This window comes from Sciurus carolinensis, chromosome 11, assembly GCF_902686445.1.
Source record: "Sciurus carolinensis chromosome 11, mSciCar1.2, whole genome shotgun sequence".
Lineage (NCBI taxonomy): Eukaryota > Metazoa > Chordata > Mammalia > Rodentia > Sciuridae > Sciurus > Sciurus carolinensis.
Genome location: NC_062223.1, coordinates 79,834,327 through 79,848,902, shown reverse-complemented (window position 1 = coordinate 79,848,902; position 14,576 = coordinate 79,834,327). Strand labels below are relative to the sequence as shown.

The 14,576-nt window shown below is 35.6% G+C and overlaps 1 protein-coding gene, 1 non-coding gene and 1 pseudogene across 2 annotated transcripts in view; all 3 read left to right on the top strand.

Annotated features, from left to right (window-relative positions):
• Rsf1 (remodeling and spacing factor 1) overlaps nt 1-14,576 on the top strand; it is a 157,507-nt gene that overhangs the window by 128,024 nt on the left and 14,907 nt on the right. The window contains 2 exon segments of the mRNA XM_047519052.1: nt 7,807-7,861; nt 8,829-8,938. Coding sequence (XP_047375008.1) covers nt 7,807-7,861; nt 8,829-8,938 — 165 coding nt within the window.
• LOC124960327 (protein ZNF365-like) lies at nt 743-1,602 on the top strand (annotated as a pseudogene).
• On the top strand, nt 12,094-12,196 carry LOC124960787 (U6 spliceosomal RNA). Its single transcript, XR_007104119.1, has one exon. It is a non-coding gene; the product is annotated as a U6 spliceosomal RNA (small nuclear RNA).

Below are 14,576 nucleotides of genomic sequence, written 5' to 3'. Positions count from 1 at the left end.
GTTATCAGGAAAGGCTCTTGGAAGATAAATTGGGTTATATAGATGAACACGCAAAGAAGGAATATTCTAGTCAGTGAGCAGAAATACAGAGAGGACAAAGGGTTAGAAGTCAGGGTAGAAGAGTGGTAGGGGAGATACATATAAAAGCAGAGTAAATCCAAATTGCAAGAGCTTTACAATCATGTGTAGGGACTTTAAAGTATTATTTATAGGTAGTGGGGGAACCATCAAAGATGGTATGTGGTATTTATTTCAGAGAATGCTCTGGTAGAACAGCACCAGCAGAGTGACAGCCCAGGGCCCAGCACCTGCATCCTGCACCTGGACGTGCTGCGCGCTGTCTGCCTCACACCATGCTCCACCCTGGACATTGCTTGTCCTTTTGTAGGACTCTGGACTTGGCCTGATTTATAGCTTTGTTGAAAACTGCTTGGCTCCCACAGAATGAGCACTTGCAGCGGCAATGTTAACAGTAGCAACAGCAAGAAGTTGGGACTTCTAGAGTAATGTAATGGAAGGCTTTTTTTTCTTTTAAAGGGTTCATGGTTCTTGAGGCCTAAAGTTGAAAAGAAATATCTAGTCAGTCCATTCTAGAGTAAGAATGGCCTTCTTACTGGCGGCGTCCTGAGGTGGTATAGGGCTTTGCGTAGTGAGAGACAGCACATATTTGCATAGGCTAGTCTCTCTCCCTCTTATAAAGATACCACTTACTCAGTCATGAGGGCTTCCATCCTAATTGAAATGGAAGGCTTTTGAGGATGGCAGATATCCCTGGCAGGAGTCCTTTGGGAAAATGTTACTGTGTGCCTGCCATTCCGCTGCCCGTGGAGACCATACCAGATTCAGAATAATGTAGTTCTTGTGGGCCCATTGGGAATTCAGCTACAGTTATGAAGAAAGAACGCTCCAGACAAATGCAGCCTCTTTCCAGCTCTGAAAGACATGGAACTACTCACTTCCTCCAAACTATTGCAACAGGGAAAATTGAAGAGCCATGGCAGTGTGGTAAAGCAGAAACCAAGCTATGTTAACTTGTATAACATTTCACACGAACTCTTAATGATTGAAAGCCATTTGAGGTGGTGGCAGAGAGGCCTATGTCCTATGTGCAGACCTATGCTGTAATGGACATATGTGCAGACTCACTGGACAGGTCACAGTTGAGTCCTGGACTTCCCACCTCCAACACGAAATTCTCTCTCGAGGCACATGTCAGAGAAAAACTCATTGAATGGTGGAGGCTGTGGATAGGACCATTGAGAAGAGAATAGATAAACTCACCAAAGAGTTGGCCCAGAAAACTGCCAAACTGTTGGAAGTCTGGGCAGCATTTGTGCAACTGACTCAGAAAAAGCAGAGACGAAAGGGCCCTGAACAGACAGATGGATGTGGCCATGGGAAACAGCAACTGACAGAATTGGAGGAGGAACTTCTTCAGAAGGAAGAAGTATTAGTTACCTTCAACCACTTCCTGGAAGCAGCAGCTGAGAAGGAGGTTCGGGGAAAGCTTGGCTCCAGAACGTTATTGAAATCTGTTGCAATGGGTAGAAACTGGGGGGAAAGCAGTTAGAGTACTACCAAAGCCAGCAGGCCTCAGGCTGAAGCTGTGACATCTGTGAGCATGTGCTTACAGATATCTCTTCAAATAGGAAACCCGAATGCCTAAGGCCAAGGGCACCCACATTCTGTATTAGCCACCCTGATCTCAAGACCCATTTCTATCAGGACGACAGAGCCAGCATGCAGCTTGCCAAGTCTGTACACAAATAGGCTGAGTCCTTAAGAGAACTCTGCAGATTGCCCAAGAAAGGGAGCTTCTGGGGCTTAACTGTAAGGGCAATATCAGACCCAAAATGACTTAAAAAAAAAAAAAAGTCAACAGTGATAGTGAATATCATCTAAAAGGGTTGGTGGCTCAGGACCATCATCTCTTCCCTTTGGGGAATATTGTTCCAGGGACCAGTGATACTGCCCTTTTGGGCACATCCCACAGTAAGACATTGGAAAAGCAAAGATCATGACGCATAAGCACCTCAATTTAACCAGAATTAACAAAGGTGAATTTCAGTGGACCAGAATTTTATTATAATCTCCTTTTAAAAGCAAGAAGCAAATTACAGAAGGAACAACAAGAAGAAAAAATAATAATAAAGCAACTTTATCCTAAGTGTTAGTAAAACAAGCTCCAGCTGCTGCCATTTAATGCACTGGGACCATCTTGGAAGTACTGCAGTCCTCTTCTAAGACCTCCTCCCCTGGTAGTATCAGCAGCTTGCTCACTATTTACCATGGACTTGACTTCTCTTTGCTGGCTTAACTTCTCCAACCAGCAGCTCCTTTCACGTCCTGCTGCTTGTATGCCCTTTATGACTAAAATATACTTTACCTTTCAACCATGTATTGGGTGTTCACAGTGTATTCTAATATAATTTCTGAACTAATCAATGCATTTAGGTTCCAGAATCTGACACCATCTTCCCCATAGCTTTTGTTTCCATGATAAACTATCTTTTGCAATACCAGATCTTCAACTCTACTACAAAGCAATAGTAACAAAAACGGCATGGTATTGGTACCAAAATAGAAAGGTGAATCAATGGTACAGAATAGAGGACACGGACACAAACCCAAATAAATACAATTTTCTCATACTAGACAAAGGCGCCAAAATATGCAATGGAGAAAAGATAGCCTCTTCAACAAATGGTGCTGGGAGAATTGGAAATCCATATGCAACAGAATGAAACTAAACCCATATCTCTCACCATGCACGAAACTAAACTCAAAATGGATTAAGGACCTCGGAATTAGACCAGAGACCGTGCATCTTATAGAAGAAAAAGTAGGTCCAGATCTTCAACATGTCGGCTTAGGACCAGACTTCCTCAACAGGACTCCCATAGCACAAGAAATAAAAGCAAGAATCAATAACTGGGATAGATTCAAACTAAAAAGCTTTCTCTCAGCAAAGGAAACTATCAGCAAGCAAAGAAAGAGCCTACAGAGTGGGAGAAAATCTTTGCCAATCATACTTCAGATAGAGCACTAATCTCCAGAATCTATAAAGAACTCAAAAAACTCTACACCAAGAATGCAAATAATCCAGTCGACAAATGGGCTAAGGAAATGAATAGACACTTCACAGAAGAAGATCTACAAGCAATCAACAAACATATGGAAAAATGTTCAACATCTCTAGTAATAAGAGAATGCAAATCAAAACCACCCTAAGATTCCATCTCACCCCAATTAGAATGGCGATTATCAAGAATACAAGCAACAACAGGTGTTGGCGAGGATGTGGGGAGAAAGGTACACTCATACATTGCTGGTGGGGCTGCAAATTAGTGCAGCCACTCTGGAAAGCAGTGTGGAAACTCCTTAGAAAACTTGGAATGGAACCACCATGTGACTGAGCTATCCTACTCCTTGGCCTATACCCAAAGGACTTAAAATGAGCATACTACAGAGATACAGCCACATCAATGTTCATAGCTGCTCAGTTCACAATAGCCAGATTGTGGAACCAACCTAGATGTCCTTCAATTGATGAATGGATAAAGAAACTGTGGTATATATATATACAATGGAATATTACTCAGCCATAAAGAATGATAAAATTATGGCATTTGCAGGCAAATGGATGAAATTGGAGAATATCATGCTAAGTGAGATAAGCCAATCTCAAAAAAACAAAGGACAAATGATATTGCTAATAAGTGGATAATGACACATAATGGGGGGTAGGAGGGGTTAGTGTTAGGGTTAGAGTTAGGTTTAGGGAGGGGGGCAAGAATGGAGGAAGGAAGGACTGTATAGAGGGAAAAGAGGGGTGGGAGGGGTGGGGGGGAAGGGAAAAAAACAAAATGAATCAAACAGTATTACCCTATGTAAATTTATGATTACACAAATGGTATGCCTTTACGCCATGTACAAACAGAGAAACAACATGTATCCCATTTGTTTACAATAAAATAATTTTAAAAAAAGAAAAAAAAAAGAACTATCTTTTGAGAATCTCCTACTTTAAAATTTTCTTATAGAATGAATTCCGTAATTTTTTTCCCATAAATTTTTCAATGCCATCAGGTCTCGTGCAGTTTTCAAGTGCTGACATTCTTCTGGAAACAAGAGCAATGTTGTCCACAAATGTATACACATATAATGCACATACAAATATATATGTCTGGTATATTAATTATTTATTTTAAATACACATGGAGAAAGTATTTGTGGTGGGTGGTGTTAAAAACTATGCCGTTTTAAAACTGTAGATTTGTAAATTGAATTCTCTCATTTTTCAAATCGAAACTATAACCTAATTAACACTAGTAGAATTATATATTTTATATGTTGGTTTTTTTTTTCATTTCTCTGGTTGTACATGATTCTGTCACACCATTCATGCAATCATACATGTACATAGGGTAATAATGTCCATCTCTATTATACTTTCTTTGAGACATAAATCTCCTGTTGAAATATGGAAGCTGGCTTATTCAGAGGGATACTCCACTTATATGCCCTGACTTGAGCCATGTCCCATTAATGTCCTATTTAAAAAATTTTTTTTTTTTTTTTTTTTGGTCTCCCTGGGCAATTAACCTTAGAGTTGAGGCAGTTGCTTTTTTGAAGAAATCACCAAAGTTTCTGGGTAAACATGTTCAGATTTAACTGAAGAATAAATTGAATTTTATTTTTTGTCTTTTGGAGGAGAAATATCAATTTAAACTATTCTGTCTCCAAACTAAATTATAGATTCTTATCTACAAAGTTCAAGTTGCTTAGACACTGTTTTCCAGTATTCTGCAGGGCCAGTCAGTTGTATAGAAGTTGGAATATTCTGTTCTCACAATTGGTCTTATTAATTTGCTGCCTCTTAAACTTATGTCCTTTGACTTAATGTCTGCTCCTCAAAATTTAGTTTGCTTTAAGTTAGCAAATTCTATAATCCAAGGTGAAATTTAATAAATTCAGCCTCCATAACATTGAGTTTAGTTTGATTTTTACTATTCAATTTGAGCTGTCCAGATTATAAAGGATGCTATTTCGAAATGATTGCAAGTTAATCTCCAAAGTTGACTTGGAGATAAAATGTTTAACTTTTTTTTTTTTTTTTTTTTTTGCTGGTGCAGGGGATTGAACCAGGGCCTTGAGCGTGCCAGGCAAGCACCCTACCAACTAAGCTATGTCCCCAGCCCCATATTTAATTTTTTAAACTTAGTTGTCTAAAATATCTTTGAATTTAGAAACCAATGGTTACTTGTATAAACAACTTGTTTTTCAAATATTTGCAGCATTTTCCAAAGACATTTCCAAAAATGAAGAATAATCCTGTATAAAATTATTAGATATATTTTGATGTACAGTTTCTTGTTTTTTTAACTTTAGTTAGAAAAGTCTAAAAATGATTCAAATTAGTGACTTATTAATTATTGTTATTATTATTATTGCCTCAGTCTTTTTGAAGTTTTCCTGTTCTTCTAGAAATGAGCAGTTTTCCATGTCCTGGAGCTCACCCATTAAGGGCTTAGAAGAGGACGTCTTCTAAAAGCCAAGAATATAAACCACTAAGAGTTCCCATCTGATACTCAGATTATATCTGCTTATTCTTTGGAAGTCTCTAATGTTTATGCTACTTATTCACACAAAAGGCTGTTGAAGATTGTTTTGACAAAGACCTTATATACTATGGGATATGCTGCTTCAATTATAAAATGCTGGATTTTTTTCAATATTTAACCAACATTTATTGGGTATCTATTTCATACCATGCAGTATATTCAACATGAAGTGTATAATATGATCTCTAACTTAAAGGGCTCTATAGTCTGGTAGAAAAGAGGGACATAGTCAATGACTATTATTTAGTGACTAGCTAGCAACTATCTAGAGATCTGGAGTTGTGATGCTATGTGAAATATATTCTGATTTATACCTGTCTCTTCCAGAGCTTGGTGGCTGGTATTATTTGGAACTCAGACAGCTCTGTTTTTCTAGAGTACTATTACTAACTAGTACTTTGCTAGCAGAGAGTTGAATTTAATCAGGGTTGGAATTTTCCATGTAATATAACAAAGGGAAAGACAGAGACAAGGAATTTGAAAGTAAATGCAAAGAAGTATTTTTAATTATGAATCATGGCATCTACACCAGGTAAAGAAGAAAGTAAGGACACAGAGAGTGATGGACAGTGTTTAAAAGAGGGCGGGGCCAATGGACAGAGGTTCTACTCAAATAAAAGAATTGTTAGATTCAGAATACAAAATGATTACAGAAACTTACTTACCTAAGGATTCCCAAGACTGACACAAATCCCGACCTAATATGATGAATGTGAATAAATATTTTTCAGAGCTAAGCACGGTGTTTCCAATCTGTAATCCCAGCTTTTTGGGAGGCTAATGCAGGAGGATCACAAGTTTGAAACCAGTCAGAGCAACTTAGCTAGTCCCCATATCAAATAAAACTTTAAAACATTGGCTGGGTTCGATCCCCAGCACCGCAAAAATAAATAAATAAAAAATAAAATAAAATAAATAAATAAATAAATAAATAAAACACTGGCTGGGGTTATAACTTAGTGTTTGCCTAGCATGTGTGAGACCTATGGTTCAATCCACAGTACCACCAAAAAAAATTTTTTTTCTTTCTTTAGAGAAATAGTGGCCAAGTGAAAGAAGAAATTTTGAAGTATAAAAGAGAGAACTGGTATTTCAATAAACATGGTTACTGTAAGGACTGATAGTATATCACAAATAACAGAGGTAGTTCAAGCCATAAAGTCTTCCCTCTTTAGTCCAGTTAGTACTGTTCTTGCCTTTCCTAGTTATTATTTAGCTGTGTTTTTATCAGGTTTTTATTAAAACCATTTTATCATTTTCATAACATGCCATTTTTAATTAAATAGCTTCATAACCTGTCTCTGAGGTTCTTGTTAACGGGGTCAACGGTTTATAGAGCATAAAAGTGAATGACCCAGGCAAGTGGATGCATTAATTTCCTTCCAGAAGAGATATTACAAGTAAAGGGAGGAAGAATGGTTACTGTTTTAGTTCATTAATATACCCTGGCATGTCAGAATTCGCCTGTCCTCATTGAATTGCATTGACTTTAGGAGAACCAGAGAATGCACCTATTGTACATAGCTGTTTGTTATGCAAGATTTGTTTAATTAAAATCAACAAAGATCTGTTTCTTGGAAATAAAACTGTGATGATGTCATTAGTGTTCCACATCCTCATATTCTGGCTTTAAAGGTATCTTCATTGTGGCGCTATAGAATGCAGAGTTTATGTCATATTCCTTTTCTCTTTTCTACAGCAAGAATTGAGTGGTCTTAGTGCCATTCACTGGAACCTTGATATGGTTTTATTGTACATAATTCTTTTTTATAGTGATGTCATGAGATTATATTTGTGTATATTCACATATATATACAATATTACTAAAAGGTTCTTCTAACATAACAAAGATATAATTTGTCCAATTAAAGGTGGCTTTCCATCTAATAACAGTATCAAGTCACAGCATGACTCTTAAGTTTCCTTGTCTATTTCAGTTATAGGTTTTATTTCAATAGTATAAGCCAGGTCTAAAAGTATAGTAACTTTTAGGAAATTTTGTGCTTCCCACAGACACTTAATACTTCATATTAGTTTTGTAAATAATAAACATGTCTATGATATAGCCTCTACCTATCATGAAATTGTAATTTTATTATTATCTTCATTAGCAATATTTTCATGAAAAAGTTTTTTTTTTTTTTTTTAACAAATCTTATTTTGTTTGTGTTTTTACTTAAAGGAAAGAACGCTTGGTATATGTGGGTATCAGTATTGAAAACATCATTCCTCCACAAGTAAGTTTCTGGTTTAGTATTTTCAAAGGGGATACTGGCATAATTGTTCCAAAATTTAACTCACTTTTTATAATGGGACTAGTTTTAAATACATAATATACTTTTCTTTTTTTTTTTTTTTTTTGGCTAAAAAATAAATTTAAAACCTTAAAGAAATTACCTATGCACCTTTGTTATTGAAATTAATACATGTACAGATAACCCAAAAATGTGGTATCACATCAAGCGAAATTTATAGCCCATTGCTTTTGGTTTTATGTTCCCTTGTTTTTACCCCAAACCAGAATAATTTTGTTTAGGTTTTTCATATTATTTACGTAAAGTAACTGAGGAATAGTTCAAGGTGATTGAATTTGTAATTTCCTGCTTTTAGTGTTATTGGACACTTTAATTTGTATTGATACAATTTGGTTTCTTTGAAGATTTATCAGTTTGTATATAATAGTGTATAATGAAGAAGGGTATCTCTTATTGAGTAGATGGAACATGGTTTCTCGTTTGAAATGAAGGGACTTTATTCATTTCATAAGCAGTTTCATTCAGACTTAATTAATTAAATTAGAATTAAATAGCCTATTATGTTATTTTATTTCAGCATCGTACCCCTTTCTTTTAAATCAATTATTTTATTCATTTGGCATATATATCTGTTCAATTTTTTCTGTGTGTCAAATTTAATTATTGGTTAAAAGATTATGTCAGTGGAACAACTTTATCCTGATAGTTTTAAAACAGGCAATTATAAACTCACAAAAGTAGAAGAATTTTAATACGGAAGTATTTTCTTCCTTTACCCACTAGTATTCCTTTTTAAGCCTGTATAATTAATGTTGCTGTGTATATTCATTTGGGGCAGGATAATCTCAAACTTTTTCAGATGTCTCACATGTGCCACCTAGATGGAGATTATAAAACTGTTAATCCCAAAATTTTGTTCTCTTATACCTGTATTCTTAAATTTTGAAAGGAGCCAGATTTTTCTGAAGATCAAGAAGAAAAGAAAAAAGATTCAAAAAAATCAAAAGCAAACTTGCTTGAAAGGAGGTCAACAAGAACACGGAAATGTATAAGTTACAGGTATGAAATATATGGAACTGGTTGTAGGAGAAGGGCATAAGATGTTTTTATAATTAGCTAATATGACCCAAAAGTATACACTTTCCATATCCCATTGATAATTAGCAGTTGTCTACATAATTATTCTTTGGTATCCACTGGGTACTGATTTCAGCAATCCAGGGCTGAGAATGTAGCTCAGTGGTAGGGCACTTGCCTAGCAGGTATGAATTCCTGTTTCATTTCAAATACCATAAGAAAAAGGTTTCCAGGACCCTCTAAGATACCAAAATCTACAGATTCTCAAGTCCTGTGTATTAAAATGTAGCATTTATATATAACCTGTACATATCTTCCCATATATGTTAAATCATCTCTAGATAACTTATAATACCAATCCAAGTGGGAATGGTAGCATACACTTGTAGTCCCAGCTACTAGGGAGGCCGAGGTGGGAGAATCACTTGAGCCCAAGAATTCAGAACCAGGCTGGGCAACGTTAGAGAGACCCTCATCTCATAAAACAAACAAAAACCCAAATACTGAATACAATTTAAATGTTATATAAGTGGTTGTTTTACTATATCCTTCAGAGAATGATTACAGAGAAAAAAAATCCATCCATTTCAATACAAGCACAATTTTTTTATCATGATGTTCTTGGTCCATGACTGGTAAAAACTACAAATCAGGACCTATGGAGATTGAAGGCTGTGTATTTACTTCTTACCTCCCATCTTTAGAGTCATAGAATTTTGTAGCGTAGATAGTGTGATCTTTTCCAAACAGAAATATGCTCACGTCTTCATCTTTTCCTTAACATGCTTTGTTGGATATTTATAGCTCTTGGGATAAAGGTTGATGCTGTAGATCTAGAAGTTGTGGCGAAGTCTCATCTCTACTTGTCTTTCCATCTCCATCCCATCAATATTTTCCTTAACTCCTTGTTACACTGTCATCTTTTAGTCCCTTTTGCACATTGTTTATTCTGCCTCTTATTTTCCTCCCATTTTTGCCTTGCTAACCTTCTCCTAAATCTTCCCACTGTGTGCCTGTAGTCTGTAGTATTCTTTCTTTGAAAGCACTCATAGTTGTATTTTGTGATTAATATTATTTTTTTAATTTTCTCTCCCTCACTAGACTGTTAGCATCATCTGTTTTATACATTCTTGTGTCTCCTACACATAGTATTATAAATACTTAGTTAATGTAATTAATATAACTGGGTGTAGAGGCACTCGCCTGTAATTCCAATGACTTGGAAGGCTGAGGCAAGAGGATTTCAAGTTCAGCGCCAGCCTTAGCAACTTAGTGAGGCTCTGTCTCAAAAAAAAAAAAAAAAAAAAAAAAAAAAAAAACTGGGGATACAGCTCAGTGGTTGAGTGCCCCTGAATTCAATCCCTACTAACAAAACAAAGAAAACAACCAAAAAAAAAAAAAAAAAAATATATATATATATAAAAATAATCTGGTTTACCTTTTGCCACCAACGATTTTTCCATTGTCATTGTTAGTAGCTAAGCCTAGACTAAAACCCTATCTTTTGATTATTTGCTCTCTAATATTCTTTTCACTAGATCACACTGCCTCACTCAAATAATAAATTATATTTTAATTACTTTATACCATTTTCCCCCCATTTTTGGTACCAGAGACTGAACCCAAGGGCACTTAACCATTGAGCCACATTCCCAGCCCTTTTATTTTTCATTATCAGACAAGGACTTGCTAAGTTGTTAAATTTCTGAGCCTGGCTTTGAACTTGCAATCCTCCTGCCTCAGTCTTCTGAGTTGTTGGGATTACAGGCATGCACCGTCATGCCTGGCTATCATTGTGACCTTTGAAACACCAAACAGTGTTTTGAGAGGTTTGTTTTATTAGAATTTCATCACCACTTACTATAATTTAACAATTGTTTAACTGATTCTTATTGCTTCTACCAAAGAGGAAGACATCAAAATTAACTAGAGGAAGCAGTGGACTGAGGATCAGAAGACTAAAAGTATATTCCTCACTGTGCCACTTAATGACCACATATCTTTGAATGGTCCATTGCCCTTTGGTCTTTGTTGCTTCATCTTGGTTCCTTTCAGCTCTAAAGTTATATAATGGCAATATAGGACCTTATGGTAAACAATGTCTAGCATAAAATGTATTTGGATTGCATTTTTCATACCCTATCTTGTTCTCAAGAACAATTTAAGATGTTCTTACATCTCCAGTGTAAGAACAGCTGTTAAATTATAATATCAAAGACAGAAACAATAATGGAAAGGATATTTGATTACATAAAAGTTTAAAAAATAAGACAGTCTCAGACAATTATGTGTACAAACAGTGTGTGCTTACAAAGGAGTTAGACTTTAAAAGGAATGGTTTATGAATTTAACAGAATATAATGAATATAGTAAAGATGTGATGACATGCTTATTCATAATGGTAACAAGGCAAGATGTCAATTTTCCTATCTCAAAACTTAAAAAATATATATAGTGCAAAGGCCTAAAAGGAAAGTACAGTTCGATAGAAGTAATTGCAGGGCCAGGAAGGTAGCTCAGTGATAGAGTACTTGCCTAGCATGTGCAAGGCCCTGGGTTCAATCCCCAGTACTGCAAAAAAGGAAATTGTAACATGGTCCAAAGGAGGTACAGTGTTTAATATGTAAAAAATTTACAAATCAGTAAGAAAAGATGAACCACACTAGCTTTAAAATTGGGCATAGGAGGGGCTGGGGTTGTGGCTCAGTGGCAGAGCACTTGCCTAGCACGTGGGAGGAATTGGGTTCGATTCTCAGCATGGCATATAAATAAATATGCCAACTAAAAAAATATTTTTTCAAAAAAATGGGCATAGGAGCAGCAGTGTATGGCAGTGCATGTCAATAATTCCAGTGGCTTGGGGGAGACTGAGACAAGAGGATCAAAAGTTCAAGACCAGCCTTTGCAACCTTGCAAGGCCATACCTCAAAATTTTAAAAATAAAAAAAAAAATTTTTTTTAACAAGCTAGTGATATAGTTCCATAGTAAAACTTCCCTGGTTCTATCCACATAACTGGAAGTGGGGTGGTGGTTGAGGGCTATAGCAGCAAAGAACCCAAACAAGACTTTACAAAATAACCATAAACATGAAAACAATATTTGGCATACAGTAATCAAATTAAAATTAGAACAGGAAGTACTGGCTTTGGCAGCACATACACTAAAATTGGAATGATACAAGATTAGCATGACCCCTATACAAGGAGGACATGTAAATTTGTGAAAGATTCTATATTAAAAAAAAGGTTAGAACAGGAAAATAACTTTGTTTTTCTGAAGTATAAAAGTACAGAACTTTATAAAATTCTCTTCATGGTTGTTAGTAAAACAAGTTGTTTGCCATTTAACACCAATTACTTTATTTGTAGTAAGAATACCAGGGGAAAAAAATTTATGGTCAAACAAAATTTCACAGTGGCATCATAGGGGTCTCTAACCATACAAGGGAAAAGATGGTTATAAGCTTCAGAGAAAGGGTGGTGGTTAGATGAAATTTAAAGGAAGCACTTACAGAGTAAAGTAAGATTCTGAAGGGGTCAGTTTCAGACATTGATTGAATGGACCCTTTTTCCTTGAAAACAGTGAAGTTTAGGCAGGTATATAGAGTAGTATGACCAGACACCCCTTATCTGAAATCCTGCATCTGGGTTATAAATCAAGACTCCTTATTTATTTTAAAAATACCTTAGATCCTCCAGATAAGAATGGGACATTTCATTTTTACTGGTATCATTTCAAATGTCTGAAGTTGCTGATGGTCTGGTTTTAGAAAACAATTTCTCAGTAAAAAGCAGATGTTACTTAAAGTAGATTGTCATGCCACTTTACAACCACAGTAAATCCTTGGGACAAATATTAATTTTGGCTAACTTTGCATCTAGCTTTATCTGTCTCTATTATTACCTCAGTGGATGGATATGCAGATTTTTACTTTCTTAGAATTTGTCATTTTTTGTAGTATTGGTGTTTGAACCTAGGGGCACTTTACCATTGAGCTAAATCCTCAGATGTTTTTAATGTTTTATTTTGAGACAGGGTCTCAGTAAATTGCCAAGGATGACCTGAAACTTAGGATCCTCCTGCCTCAGCCTCCTGAGTGGCCAGGATTACAGGCATGCACCATTGTGCTCGGCTATCAGAATTTATCTTAAGGAAAAGCCAAGCTATAGCTACAGTAATATTTTTTATAGCATGCTGAGAAAAATTGGAAAATAAACTGTTTTAACTATAATTATGATGTATTTATAAGATTGGACACTACATAGACATTAAAAATTATATTATCAAAGAAGCTAACTTGAAACTTGAGAATCTTTTGAAATAAGTTTGTGTTGTGTGTTTGTGTATTTGCAACTCAGAAGGCAAAATATTAGCTTTTAGTCTTGATGCTGTTGTTAATCTATTAGGTGCCTTTAATCCCCACCCTCTCCAGTAGAACATATTGTTGGAATTTATTGTGGTGATAGAAATGTTCTATTTCCTTGATGTCAATATAGCAGGCAATAGCCATATGTAATGGTTGAGTACTTGAAATAAGCTTAATGAGGAATAGAATTTTAAAATTTAACTAACTGAAATAGCCCCATGTGGCTAGCCAGTAATTACTATATTTAGCATGGTTTTGGACAAGTCACTTCATCTTATTGGTTACCTGATCCCTAAAATGAAAGGAGTTTTATATATGAGGAAATCTTAGAGAACATTTAGTCTTGGTCCTTGTTTTAAATCAGAGGAAACAACCCTTCAAGAAAAAGAGCATTAATTTAGTTCTACAATTTTGATCAGCTGTATAGGAACTTAGTAACAATAATAACAATGTATTTTAATAGCAATAATAATTAGATCTAGCATTTAATATTATTTGTGAAACAGTAATTTGTTCAATTACATATGATTTGTTTAACTTGGGGTGGGCCTATAAGCCAAATTCAACTTGCTGATAGTTTTTGTAAGCATGACCTATAAATTACGTTTATGTTTGAAATGGGTTGGAAAAAAAAGAATCAAAAGAAGAATATTCAGTTAAAAATTATATGTAATTCCAATTCCAGTGTCTATAAAGTTTTATTGGAACACATTTATATTCATTTATATAACATACTATCTATAACTGCTTCTGCATTATAGTGCCATAGTTGATGATTACAAAAACTGTATAATCTAAAAAACCTAAAATCTGTACCAGCTAGCCCTTTTACATGTGTTTTGATAGGCTGTGGATCTAGCACAGTTGGGATACATTTGCTTCAATGTGAGGCCCTGGGTTTAATCCCCAGTTTTGCAAAAAACATTTTATGCTTTGTTTTCTGACACTGTTTTAGTTCATTTGGGTAGTATATACAAGATACCTGAACAGCTTGTAAACAACAGAAATTTATTTCTCACAGTTCTGGAAGCTAGAAAGCCCAAGATCAAGGCACTGGCAGATTTGGAATCTGGTGAGGGCCTACTTTCTGGTTTATAAATGGTACCTGCTGTGTGTTCACATGGTAGAAAAGGCCAAGAAACTCTCTAGGGAAGGTCTGGCACATCTGATGAACACCTGATTCCTCTTACGTGACTGTCTTCTTACTGGGGCCTCACATGGTGGAAAGGGCGATGGGTCTTTCTGCCCTGTTT